This window comes from Bombina bombina, chromosome 4 (genome assembly GCF_027579735.1).
Source record: "Bombina bombina isolate aBomBom1 chromosome 4, aBomBom1.pri, whole genome shotgun sequence".
NCBI classification, from domain to species: domain Eukaryota; kingdom Metazoa; phylum Chordata; class Amphibia; order Anura; family Bombinatoridae; genus Bombina; species Bombina bombina.
In genome coordinates this window covers 1,128,337,987-1,128,351,766 of record NC_069502.1, presented here as the reverse complement: position 1 = coordinate 1,128,351,766, position 13,780 = coordinate 1,128,337,987, and the positions used below count along the sequence as shown (strand labels likewise).

The 13,780-nt window shown below is 41.3% G+C and overlaps 1 protein-coding gene across 1 annotated transcript in view; it reads left to right on the top strand.

Annotated features, from left to right (window-relative positions):
• Window positions 1–13,780, top strand: part of USH2A (usherin) — a 2,188,359-nt gene that overhangs the window by 1,280,144 nt on the left and 894,435 nt on the right. The window contains exon 42 of the mRNA XM_053712759.1: window positions 8,415–8,537. Within this exon, the coding sequence (XP_053568734.1) occupies window positions 8,415–8,537 (123 nt within the window). The remainder of the gene's footprint in view (window positions 1–8,414; window positions 8,538–13,780) is intronic.

The window sequence follows — 13,780 nt, the reverse complement described above, 5'->3', positions numbered from 1 at the left end:
GCATTATTTTTAGTCACCTAAAATTGGGTTCTGAAGGCCCCACAGCTCCGGAGTGTAGTGGGAGGGGCCTAATTTCACGCCTCAGTTGCGCAGTTTTTTATGACAGATTTCCTTGCATGCTGCTCCACATGGGTCCAGAGACTGCTTGAGGACTTCAGGAGGCTTGATTTTCTCAAATCCAATCCTTAAGGGAAGGTAGGGCCACAGCAGGCTGCTGTGGCAAGGTGCTGTAGTTTATTAACCGGTTGCTTGCTTTAGGCGGCTCCGGTTTGGGCATTAATGGGTTAATCAGGCTGAAACTTGCTCTGCAATCATATCGAAGCATTAGGCACATACTGTAAAAATTTCAAGAGATTTGGTTCATTTTTCACCGTTTTGTTAAATTGTGTGCGCTTTTATTTCTTAAAGGCACAGTACCATTTATTGCATATTGTATTTTTTACTTGATAAAGTGATTTTCCAAATTTGCCTGCTTGTGTATAATACTAATCTGTTAAACATGTCTGACACTAAGGAAAAGCCTTGCTCTATGTGTTCAGAAGCCATGGTGGAACCCCCACTCAAAATGTGTCCCAAGTGCACTAATGTGTCTATACACTTTAAAGATCATATTGTGTCACTCAAAAATATAGCCCTAGATGATTCTTTGACTGAAGGTAATGAGGATAGTCCGCCTTCCTCTCCCCATGTGTCATCACCAGTTATGCCCGCTCAAGCGATACCTAGTACCTCTAGTGCTTTGGCACCTATTACATTGCAACAACTAGCGACAGTCATGGATAATTCCCTTGCGGCCTTTCTATCCAAACGGCCAGTTTTCCCTAAAAAGCGCGATAGCTCTGTTTTGAGAACAGATGAGGAGCAGTCGGAAGTTTTGGGAGGTTTATCTGATGTACCCTCACAACACTCTGAAATAGGGGCGAGGGAGGTAATGTCTGAGGGAGAAATTTCTGACTCAGGAAAAGTTTCTCAGCGGGCAGAATCAGATTCACTAGCATTTAAATTTAAATTGGAACACCTCCGCGTACTGCTCAGGGAGGTCTTATCAACTCTGGATGATTGTGACCCTATGGTGGTCCCAGAGAAATTGTGTAAAATGGACAAATATCTAGAGGTCCCTGTATACACTGATGCGTTTCCGATCCCTAAGAGGGTGGCGGATATTGTGGCTAGGGAGTGGGAGAGACCAGGTGTACCTTTTGTCCCCCCCCCCATCTTTAAAAAAATGTTCCCCATAACTGATCACAGGCGGGACGCATGGCAGACGGTCCCTAAGGTACAGGGGGCAGTTTCAACACTATCCAAGCGCATAACCATACCAATTGAAGACAGTTGCGCTTTCAAAGATCCTATGGATACAAAATTAGAAGGTTTACTAAAGAAAATATTTGTTCAACAAGGTTTCTTTCTCCAACCTATTGCCTGCATTATTCATGTAACTACTGCAGCGGCTTTTTGGTTTGAGGCGCTGGAGGAGTCGCTCCAGAGGGAGACTTCATATGACGAAGTCATGGATAGAATTAATGCCCTAAAACTGGCTAATTCTTTTATCACAGATGCCGCCTTGCAATTAGCTAAGTTAGCGGCAAAAAAATCTGGTTTTGCCATCATGGCACGCAGAGCGCTTTGGCTCAAATCATGGTCGGCCGACGTGTCGTCCAAAACAAAATTACTGAATATTCCTTTCAAGGTAAAGACCCTTTTCGGTCCCGAGTTGAAAGAGATTATTTCGGATATCACTGGGGGAAAGGGCCATGCCCTCCCGCAAGATAGGCCTTTTAAGGCTAAAAACAAGGCTAATTTTCACTCCTTTCGCAACTTCAAGAGCAGTCCTGCTTCAACCTCTGCAAACGCAAAGCAAGAGGGTAACGCTTCTCAGCCCAAAGCAACCTGGAAACCTTTGCAGAGCTGGAACAAGGGTAAACAGGCCAAGAAGCCTGCAGCTGCTACTAAGACAGCATGAAGGGGTAGCCCCCGATAGGGGACTGGATCTGGTAGGGGGCAGACTCTCTCTCTTCGCTCAGGCTTGGGCAAGAGATGTTCCCGATCCCTGGGCATTAGAGATTGTTACTCAGGGATATCTTCTAGAATTCAAGGACTCCCCTCCAAGGGGAAGGTTCCACATTTCTCGTCTGTCTACAGATCAGACAAAGAAAGAGGCGTTCTTACGCTTTGTAGAAGACCTAATCAAGATGGGAGTGATATATCCAGTTCCAATTGCAGAACAAGGACTGGGTTTTTACTCAAACCTGTTTGTGGTTCCCAAAAAGGAAGGAACTTTCAGGCCAATCCTGGATCTAAAAATTCTAAACAAGTTCCTCAGAGTTCCATCATTCAAGATGGAGACCATTCGAACAATCTTACCTATGATCCAGGAAGGTCAATATATGACTACCGTGGATCTAAAGGATGCGTACCTACATATTCCTATCCACAAAGATCATCATCAGTTCCTAAGGTTCGCCTTTCTGGACAAGCATTACCAGTTTGTGGCCCTTCCCTTCGGGTTGGCCACTGCTCCCAGAATTTTCACAAAAGTGCTAGGGTCCCTTCTGGTGGTACTAAAACCATGGGGCATTGCAGTAGCACCTTATCTGGACATCTTAATACAGGTGTCGTCTTTTCCCAGAGCCAAGGCTCACACGGAGATTGTACTGGCCTTTCTAAGGTCTCACGGGTGGAAGGTGAACATCGAAAAAAGTTCTCTGTCCCCGCTCACAAGGGTCCCCTTCCTGGGGACACTAATAGACTCGGTAGAAATGAAAATATTTCTGACGGAGGTCAGAAAGTTAAAGCTTTTAAATACTTGCCGAGCTCTTCATTCCATTCCTCGGCCATCTGTAGCTCAGTGCATGGAGGTAATTGGGTTAATGGTAGCAGCAATGGACGTAGTCCCTTTTGCTCGAATTCATCTCAGGCCACTGCAATTGTGCATGCTCAAACAGTGGAATGGGGATTATGCAGATTTGTCTCCTCAAATCCAACTGGACCAGAAAACCAGGGATTCTCTTCTCTGGTGGTTGTCTCAGGATCACCTGTCTCAGGGAATGTGCTTCCGCAGACCGGAGTGGATCATTGTAACGACCGACGCCAGTCTGTTAGGCTGGGGCGCGGTCTGGGGTTCCCTGAAGGCTCAGAGCTTATGGTCTCGGGAAGAGTCTCTTCTCCCGATAAACATTTTGGAACTGAGAGCGATATTCAACACGCTCCAGGCATGGCCTCAGCTAGCGGCGGCCAAATTCATCAGATTTCAGTCGGACAACATCACGACTGTAGCATACATCAATCATCAGGGGGGAACAAAGAGTTCCTTAGCGATGAAGGAAGTAACCAAAATAATCAGGTGGGCGGAGGATCACTCTTGCCACCTATCTGCAATTCACATCCCAGGAGTAGACAACTGGGAAGTGGATTTCCTATGTCGTCAGACTTTTCACCTGGGGGAGTGGGAACTCCACCCGGAGGTCTTTGCTCAGCTGACCCAGCTATGGGGCATTCCAGAGTTGGATCTGATGGCGTCCCGTCACAACACCAAACTTCCTCTTTACGGATCCAGATCCAGGGACCCCAAGGCGGCATTGATAGATGCTCTAGTAGCGCCTTGGTCCTTCAGTCTAGCTTATGTCTTTCCACCGTTTCCCCTTCTCCCTCGTCTGGCAGCCAGAATCAAACAGGAGAAGGCCTCGGTAATTCTGATAGCGCCTGCGTGGCCACGCAGGACTTGGTATGCAGACCTAGTGGACATGTCATCTGTCCCACCATGGACATTGCCAACGAGGCAGGATCTTCTAATACAGGGTCCATTCAAGCATCCAAATCTAGTTTCTCTGCAGCTTGGAGATTGAACGCTTAATCCTATCCAAGCGTGGGTTCTCTGAATCAGTCATAGATACTCTGATCCAAGCGAGAAAGCCTGTCACCAGGAAAATTTACCATAAGATATGGAGGAGATATATTTTTTGGTGTGAATCCAAGGGTTACTCGTGGAGTAAGATTAGGATTCCAAGGATATTGTCTTTTCTCCAAGAAGGATTGGAGAAAGGTTTATCAGCTAGTTCCTTAAAGGGACAGATATCCGCTCTGTCTATCCTTTTCCACAAGCGTCTGGCAGAAGTACCAGATGTTCAAGCGTTTGCACAGGCTTTAGTCAGAATCAAGCCTGTCTATAGACCTGTGGCTCCTCCATGGAGTCTAAATTTAGTTCTTTCAGTTCTTCAAGGGGTTCCGTTTGAACCTTTCCATTCCATAGATATTAAGTTGTTATCTTGGAAAGCTTTGTTTTTGGTAGCTATATCTTCTGCTCGAAGAGTTTCAGAATTGTCTGCTTTGCAGTGTAATTCACCCTATCTGGTGTTCCATGCAGATAAGGTAGTTTTGCGTACCAAACCTGGTTTTCTTCCTAAAGTTGTTTCTAACAGGAACATTAACCAGGAAATCATTGTTCCTTCCCTGTGTCCTAATCCAGCTTCTAAGAAGGAACGGCTTTTACACAATCTTGATGTGGTTCGTGCTTTGAAATTCTATTTACAAGCAACTAAGGATTTCAGACAAACATCATCTTTGTTTGTTGTCTATTCCGGGAAGAGGAGAGGTCAGAAAGCGACTGCTACCTCTCTTTCCTTCTGGTTGAAAAGCATCATCCGATTGGCTTATGAGACTGCTGGGCAGCAGCCTCCTGAACAAATTACAGCTCATTCCACCAGAGCTGTGGCTTCCACTTGGGCTTTCAAGAATGAGGCTTCTGTTGAACAGATTTGTAAGGCAGCGACTTGGTCTTCACTGCATACTTTTGCCAAATTTTACAAATTCGATACTTTTACTTCTTCGGAGGCTATTTTTGGGAGAAAGGTTTTGCAAGCAGTGGTGCCTTCCGTTTAGGTTACCTGTCTTGTTCCCTCCCTTCATCCGTGTCCTAAAGCTTTGGTATTGGTATCCCACAAGTAAGGATGAATCCGTGGACTGGATACACCTTGCAAGAGAAAACAGAATTTATGCTTACCTGATAAATTACTTTCTCTTGCGGTGTATCCAGTCCATGGCCCGCCCTGGCAATTAAGTCAGGTTAAAATTTCTTGTTTAAACTACAGTCACCACTGCACCCTATGGTTTCTCCTTTTTCTCCTAACCGTCGGTCGAATGACTGGGGGGGCGGAGCCAGAGGGGGAGCTATATGGACAGCTCTGCTGTGTGCTCTCTTTGCCACTTCCTGTAGGGAATGAGAATATCCCACAAGTAAGGATGAATCCGTGTACTGGATACACCGCAAGAGAAAGTAATTTATCAGGTAAGCATAAATTCTGTTTTTATATTACTTAAGATTGGGTCCTTTCAGAATTATTACATTTATGGTTTGCACTTTCTATTTTAATATATTTAGAGCAGTGATTTTACAAATTCTGATTATGTTTTGAAAAGTTTCTGTGTTACTTTAACAAATTAGGATCATACTTTTTATATTTCTGGGTATTTTTTTCAAATTACATTGCACTTTGCATTTCTCTTGCAAGGTGTATCCAGTCCACGGATTCATCCTTACTTGTGGGATATTCTCATTCCCTACAGGAAGTGGCAAAGAGAGCACACAGCAGAGCTGTCCATATAGCTCCCCCTCTAGCTCTGCCCCCCAGTCATCCTCTTTGCCGCTCTAGCAGTAGGGCATCTCCACGGGAGGGTAAAGTGAATGTGGTGTTAAATTTTACAAATTCGATACTTTTGCTTCTTCAGAGGCTATTTTTGGGAGAAAGGTTTTGCAATCAGTGGTGCCTTCCGTTTAGGTTACCTGTCTTGTTCCCTCCCTTCATCCGTGTCCTAAAGCTTTGGTATTGGTATCCCACAAGTAAGGATGAATCCGTGGACTGGATACACCTTGCAAGAGAAAACAGAATTTATGCTTACCTGATAAATTACTTTCTCTTGCGGTGTATCCAGTCCATGGCCCGTCCTGGCAATTAAGTCAGGTTAAAGTTTTTTTTAAAACTACAGTCACCAATGCACCCTATGGTTTCTCCTTTTTCTCCTAACCGTCGGTCGAATGACTGGGGGGCGGAGCTAGAGGGGGAGCTATATGGACAGCTCTGCTGTGTGCTCTCTTTGCCACTTCCTGTAGGGAATGAGAATATCCCACAAGTAAGGATGAATCCGTGGACTGGATACACCACAAGAGAAAGTAATTTATAAGGTAAGCATAAATTCTGTTTTTCTCCATTGTAAAACTAAAACTGACAGTTTCAGAAAGTGGGAGGGACATGGATGAACAGGGAGTTCCCAGGGTATGTCTGAAGCTCTCTTGCAAGTCTTGTAAAATTTTCTAAGCATTTTAAACAAACTGGTCTCACTGCCTTATCTCGTCAGCTTTATGCATGTAAAGTTTGTTTAAAATTCACAATACACTTATTTTAACAAAAAAGTAGTATATACTAAAAAAACAGAAAAAAGCAAGTTACATTGTAGTGAAAATAGTCCATTTTAATTTGTAATTGGTGCAAACCGAACCTTTATCAGCCCCAGATGTTCTCTAGTTACCTTCTCTCTCAGATTTTAAACTTTGTATCCAGAGAGCTTTTTTCTATGGAAGGCATCTCTCATCTCTCTGGGACTTCCAGGTTCCGCACCTTTTTCTTAGAAAATTTAGTGAGTTCAGCCCCTGTGAAGTGTGCATGATAATTTCTCTCCAAACTAGAGAATGTTTGATTATCTGCCCCATAGAAAGTAATGAAGCTCTATGGGAAACTGAAGCTGACAGTTTTTTTTTTAAATAGAAGAAATGCAAAGTTTAGTGTAATTTGTAACAATACACATAGATATACAAAGTATGACCCTAATTTGTTACACAGAAATTGTGAAAACATAATAAGAATTTGTAAAATCACAATTCTAAATAAGTTAACATATGAAAAAATTATAACCATCTTCATATTCAACAAGTCTGAGAAACACTGTTGTTAACTGTATCCTTGAATTAGTCAGAAGACAAAATTACTTGTGCTTCTAGAAAGCAACTAATTGATGATTCTATTCATTTTGGTTGTGTTTTTCTACTTAGAAGTAAAACCTTTCCATTCCATAGATATTAAGTTGTTATCTTGGAAAGCTTTGTTTTTGGTAGCTATATCTTCTGCTCGAAGAGTTTCAGAATTGTCTGCTTTGCAGTGTAATTCACCCTATCTGGTGTTCCATTCCAAAATCCAGACATTTTCATTAATATTTATTTTTAAAAAAATATTACAAATTACAATTTTCCCCCACCAGTAAGTCACAAACTTTTTTGTCTGCATCTTTGGTTTGTTTTTTTGTATTCTAAAAATGTAAATGCTAGTCTATATTTATTTAACACAGCTAATACCTGTCTGATGGTACTATGTATACAAAAGTATTACAAATGATATAAAATTACTTTTAGCCTGCATGTATAAGTTGTATTATGCCATGCAAATATTACTTAAAGGGACAGTTTATTCCAGAATTTGTATTGTTTAAAAAGATAGTTAATCCATTTATTACCCATTCCCCAGTTTTGTAAAACCAACACAGTAATATTAATATACTTTTTACCTCTGTAATTACCTTGTATCTAAGCCTCTGCCGACTGCTCCCTTATTTCAGTTCTTTTGACAGACTCGCATTTTAGCCAATCAGTACTGACTCATAAATAACTTCCCGGGTAGAGAACACAATATTATCTTTATTGCACACATGAACTAGAGCTGTCTAGCGGTGAAAAACTGTCAAAATAAACTGAGATAATAAGCGTCCTTCAATGGCTTAGAAATTAGCATATGCGCCAACCTAGGTTTAGCTTTCAACAAAGAATACCAAGTGAACAAAGCACATCTTATGATAAAAGTAAATTTGAAAGTTGTTCAAATGTCATGTCCTATCTGAATAATAACATTTTAATTCTGACCTTGAATTGACATTAGATACTGTTGTTTACATTAGGTCCCAACCCCTCTACAAGTTGTCACATTGTTCAGATGCAAATATACAAACATTGTGCAATTCAAACTATTCTGAAATACAAACATTTTGGGGTCCCAAGAAGATTGGAAAAAAGCTGTACCTTTATTAAAGCTCAAGCAGAATTATTGTATATTTCCTTTTATTGATTCATTATTTTATAAATGATTATTTTATCACCGTTAAATCTGTTACAAACTATTCTCATTGTGGTATTAAGATGCAGTAGCCTCCCCTGCAGATTCTGTTTTCATGATAAAACCTCTGGGATATGTTTCTGTGTTAATGTGTTTTTTTAAGCACTGACATTTTAAATTGCAAAATAAGTTTTTAAACCTAAACATGTTTATCTGAGCAATTTTGCAGCTGTAAAAACAAACTAATGTTTGAAAACCCCTGTTTTTGTTTAATAATATTAGTTGAGATAATCCAAGCTCTCTGCTTGTCTTTTGTTTTAGATATGAACTCCTGAGACGTAAAATCCTGCAACCACTTGCATCAAATCCCCCTGAAGATTTAAATCTGTGGCAGAATATTTACTCAGGAACTCAGCGGTTTTATGAAGATAAGGTTCTTAGCAGGTAAGATTACAAAACGATGGGAAAAAAAATATCCTGGCATTTTGAATAGTTTATGTTCCACAGACAGAGCAATTTTACAGTTCTATGGATTTTTATTGCAATGTGTTTAGAAATCTGCTACAATTTACCTTAAAATTTAAATAAATAAATAAAATTACAATTTTGTAAGGAAAAAATAGCATTTCACAAAGTTTAATACATTTTATTTTACTAAAATGAACGAATATAGTTATAAAATTATACCTTTGTGTGAGAAAGGGTTACAGAGCATCATATAAAATAATTATATGTTAATAGCAGAAAGATAAGCAATTTGTTTAATTAAACAAAATATTTTTTTTCAGAGAAATTAACAAGAACTAAATTCTATAAAATTTGAGACCTTTAAATTCATTACATTTTTTAACCATGTTTTATCAGAAAATTAAGTATTCTATTGTTTATTGTGTTCATTTTTACTGTTTATTTTCTGCTTTTAAGGTAGGCTAGCAAGTGCACATATTTATGGTAATGTGTTGAGAAATGTGTAAATGCAACAGATTTCAAGCTTGATTTGAACTATTACCTCCTATTGCATGAACATTTTTATTACAACACATTTCCAATTTGCTATGAGTTTAAAATGTATGTATAAATGTTAATACACAATTATTCCCTGCGCTATTGCTTGCTGTTCAGTCAGATTTCTACTTCTCTTCTGATTTGTGTTAAGAATGTGTACAAGACATCACGCTCAGCCTTAAAAGTATACATTATTACTATTATTATCATAATTATTTGTAGCTCAGTAAAAAATTCCACAGCGCTATAAAGAGGACACAAAAAAGACAAGAAAGGGACAGAGAGATGGTGACAGAAGGAACAGATTATAGGAATAGATTACAAGTAGAGTGCTAATTTATTGCACGCCTATTTACGGGCATGCGATAAATAACCAGCCATAACAAGTGGCTGGTTATTGCTACCGCAAGCTTGTGGTAGCAATAAACACTCCGAAAATTAACCAGAGATCAGATGTCTGGTTAATGTTCAAAAAGTGCCCCAATTGGCCCAAAATTAAAGTGTATTGTAATTTTTTATTAAAAAAAGAAATGTAGCATTGTAATATAAAAAATAACCATGCAAAGCAGTTTTTAGGGTTTAAATTTGGCGGGTGTGGAGTGTTTGAAAAAAAAAAACGGCAATGAAAAGTGCCTTTACATAGCGGTCTATGGGGAACTGTGTGTTCCCTGTAAATATAAATGTATATGCTTATATACATATATATTTATGTGTTAATATGTGTATGTACAAATATTAACACATAAATATATATGTAAATATTCATATACATATATATTAACAATATGCTGCCCACCGCTGCACGACTTATTCCCTACGTTGCGCTAGTTCTCATGCCGTGTCTTACGGCATGAGAACAAGGCTCCCATTGAAGCCTATGTAAGCACGCTCTATTGAGCGCAAAGCTTCCATGCAATGCAAATGCGAGCTCGCATTTGCATTGCGACTACTTGAAACACCAGTGCACAATTGCGTGCACTGGTATTACAAGTGGAGTGCAAATATTGCACTTTTGAAAGCCCAATTTTGTGCTCCACTCGCAATGTGGCCCATAAAATGATAACATTTCAATGCATATTTAGGGCAGTTTTATCATTTCACTTTAAGCTGATGTCAAATATCACTGAAATTGTTTTAACCTACAGTATTTACAATAATGTGCAATATTATTCTAAAGAGGTGCTAAGCACCAGCTTTATCAGTTAGAAACAAATTAAAAAGCCATTCAAGTATTTTTTTAATTTATGGATCAAAAATTAATTATTGCATTGCAATCTCTCCCCCCTGCACCTTGTCTCAAAAGCAGTCACACTACTGCAAATCTGTATCTCATCTTATGTCACTCTCCCTCTTGCTTCTACTAACTGCTGGCGACATCTCCCCTAATCCTGGTCCCCAACAACTGCCTAGCCGTGCACATCCATGTGTACCATCCCACAGACTCAAAAAACAAAACTCTGACAACCTTACTCACATTCCTCTTGCATCAAAAGCCACTTCCCCTTGCACTTTGGAACTCTCGCTCTGTTTGCAACAAACTCACTTCTATACATGACCTCTTCATCTCCCGCTCCCTCAACCTTCTGGCCCTAACAGAAACCTGGCTCTCTCCCCTAGACACAGCATCCACTGCTGCTCTGTCACATGGTGGTCTCCACTTCAGCCACACTCCTAGGTCTGGTAATAGACAAGGAGGTGGTGTAGGTATTTTACTTTCCTCTCATTGCACCTTTCAACAAATACATCCCATCTCTTCCCTCACATTTTCTTCATTCGAAACCCACATGATTCGCTTATTCTCTCCTCTTTCTATACGTGTCGCAGTCATATACCGTCCTCCTGGCTCCTCAACTCAATTTCTAGATCACTTGGCTGCATGGCTACCTTATTTCCTTTCCTCAGACACCCCTTCCCTCATTCTTGGTGACTTCAACATCCCTCTTGACAATCCCACTGCCTCCTCTGCAAAACAAATTCTGCAACTCACTTCCTCTTTTGGTTTGTCACAATGGACTGATTCTCCCACTCACAAAGATGGTCACTCCCTTGACCTGATCTTTAGCTATCGATGCATCCTCTCAAACTTCACAAACTCCCCCTTTCCTCTTTCTGACCACCATCTCCTTACTTGCCCCTACAACTCTCCCTCCTTCTGCTCCTCACACCAAACTTCACAGAAGCATTACGTCATTAGATCAACAACAGCTTTCTAATTCCATCAAACCTCTCCTCTCATCCTTCTCCTCCTTTTCATGCCCTGACCAATCTATCTGCCACTATAATTCCACCCTTACATCCGTCCTTGACAATCTCGCCCCTCTTACCATAGCTCGGAAATCAAACACTCATCCTCAGCCCTGGCATACTCCTCTGACACGATACCTACGCAGATGTTCCCGTACTGCTGAGCGGCACTGGAGAAAATCTAGGAGTTCAGCTGATTTTCAACACTACAAATTTATCTTGAACTCCTACTACTCTGCCCTTAATTTCCATAAGCAACACTACTTCTCTACTCTTATCTCTAATCTTTCTTCAAACCCAAAACGTTTGTTCTCCACTTTCAATACTCTTCTCCGCCCTCCCCCACCTCCTAATACAACTTCTCTGTCAGCTCAAGACTTTGCCAACCACTTCAATAACAAAATCAACTCCATCAGAAATGAAATCAGCTCTCAACATAATTCCATTCCCTCACACCCTCAAATGCTCTCAATCAACCACAACCCACATAACCTGAAACTTAGCTCATTTTCCCCTGTTACTGAGGAAGAAGTTTCGGCACTTATACTGCGCTCTCACCTCACTACCTGTCCCCTTGACCCTTTCCCCTCACAGCTACTCCCCTCCCTCTCTGCCACCCTTACCCCTATACTCACACACACTTTCAACCTCTCCTTCAGCACCGGTATATTTCCCTCATCGCTGAAACATGCACTGGTCACACCTATCCTCAAAAAACCTTCCCTTGATCCTACTTCCCCATCCAACTACCGCCCTATTTCCCTCCTCCCTCTTGCATCAAAGCTTCTCGAAAAACTAGCTTATGCACGCCTTTCCCATTTCCTTACAATAAACTCCCTCCTTGACCCATTGCAATCTGGATTTCGTCCCCATCACTCCACAGAAACAGCAATTGTTAAGGTTACCAACGACCTACTTACAGCAAAATCAAAAGGCCACTTCTCTCTGCTTATTCTCCTTGATCTGTCCGCAGCCTTTGACACTGTTGACCACCCTCTCTTGCTCCAAACCCTCCAATCTTTCAGCATATGTGACACAGCCCTCTCGTGGTTCTCTTCCTACCTGTAAAACCGTACCTTTAGTGTAGCCTTCTCTGGGGCCTCCTCTGCCCCGTCACCACATTCTGTCGGAGTACCGCAAGGCTCTGTCCTCAGTCCCCTTCTCTTCTCAATCTACACGTCATCACTAGGTTCCCTAATAAAGTCCCATGGTTTACAATATCATTTGTATGCCGACGACACCCAAATCTACTTCTCTGCACCAGACCTTTCTCCTTCCTTGCTAACCCGTGTCACTAACTGTCTTTCTCACATCTCCAACTGGATGTCCTCTCACTACCTCAAGCTAAATCTCTCCAAAACTGAGTTCCTTATTTTCCCCCCTTCTTCAAAACTCTCCACCCCCAATCTCTCTATAACTGTCGACAACTCCATCATTACCCCTACCCCGCATGCCCAATGTCTCAGGGTCACATTTGACTCAGATCTTTCTTTCACTCCTCACATTCAGTCTTTGGCTAAAGCCTGCCGCTTCCACCATAAAAACATCTCTAAAATTAGATACTTCCTTACACAAGACACAACTAAGATTTTAATCCACTCTCTCATCCTCTCCCGCCTCGATTACTGCAACTCTGTCCTCTCTGGTCTCCCCACCTACCGCCTAGCTCCTTTACAATCCTTAATTAATGCCTCTGCCAGACTTATCTTCCTTACAAGTCGCTCTTCATCTACTGCACTTCTCTGCCAATCTCTTCACTGGCTTCCTCTTGCCTCTAGGATCAAACACAAAATTCTCACTCTGACATACAAAGCCCTCAACTGCACTGCTCCCCCCTATATCTCAGATCTTGTCTCCAGATACTCTCCTTCCCATCCCCTTCGCTCTGCTCAAGACCTCCTACTCTCCTCCTCTCTTGTCACCTCATCACACTCCCATTTACAGGACTTCTCCAGACTGGCTCCCATCTTGTGGAACTCTCTGCCTCGCTCCACAAGACTCTCTCCTAGTTTTAAAAGCTTCAAATGCTCCCTAAAGACTCTACTGTTCAGGGATGCATACAACCTACGCTAACCTTACTTTATACCAGTTCCTCTCCTCCATTGATATCCCCTGAACCCCCCTAGCATGTAAGCATAAGAGTCCAGCTGTTTGTTGATCACCTTCTCAAGAGCTGACTACAACAGTGCAACTCTTGGCAGGGCCCTCTACCCATTTGATCCCTATAACTGTTTTTTTTGTACTCTGCCTTTGTCAATAGCGCTGCGGAATCTGTTGGCGCTCTACAAATAACCGATAATAATAATAATAATAATAATAGATCAAATTGCATCAAATGAACAAATAAAATTGCCAACATCTACTTGTACTAGCAGGAATCAAAACCTATGAAGTCTGCAGTGATCTCATTCTCAAACAGCTAGATTTTGAGTTATGCA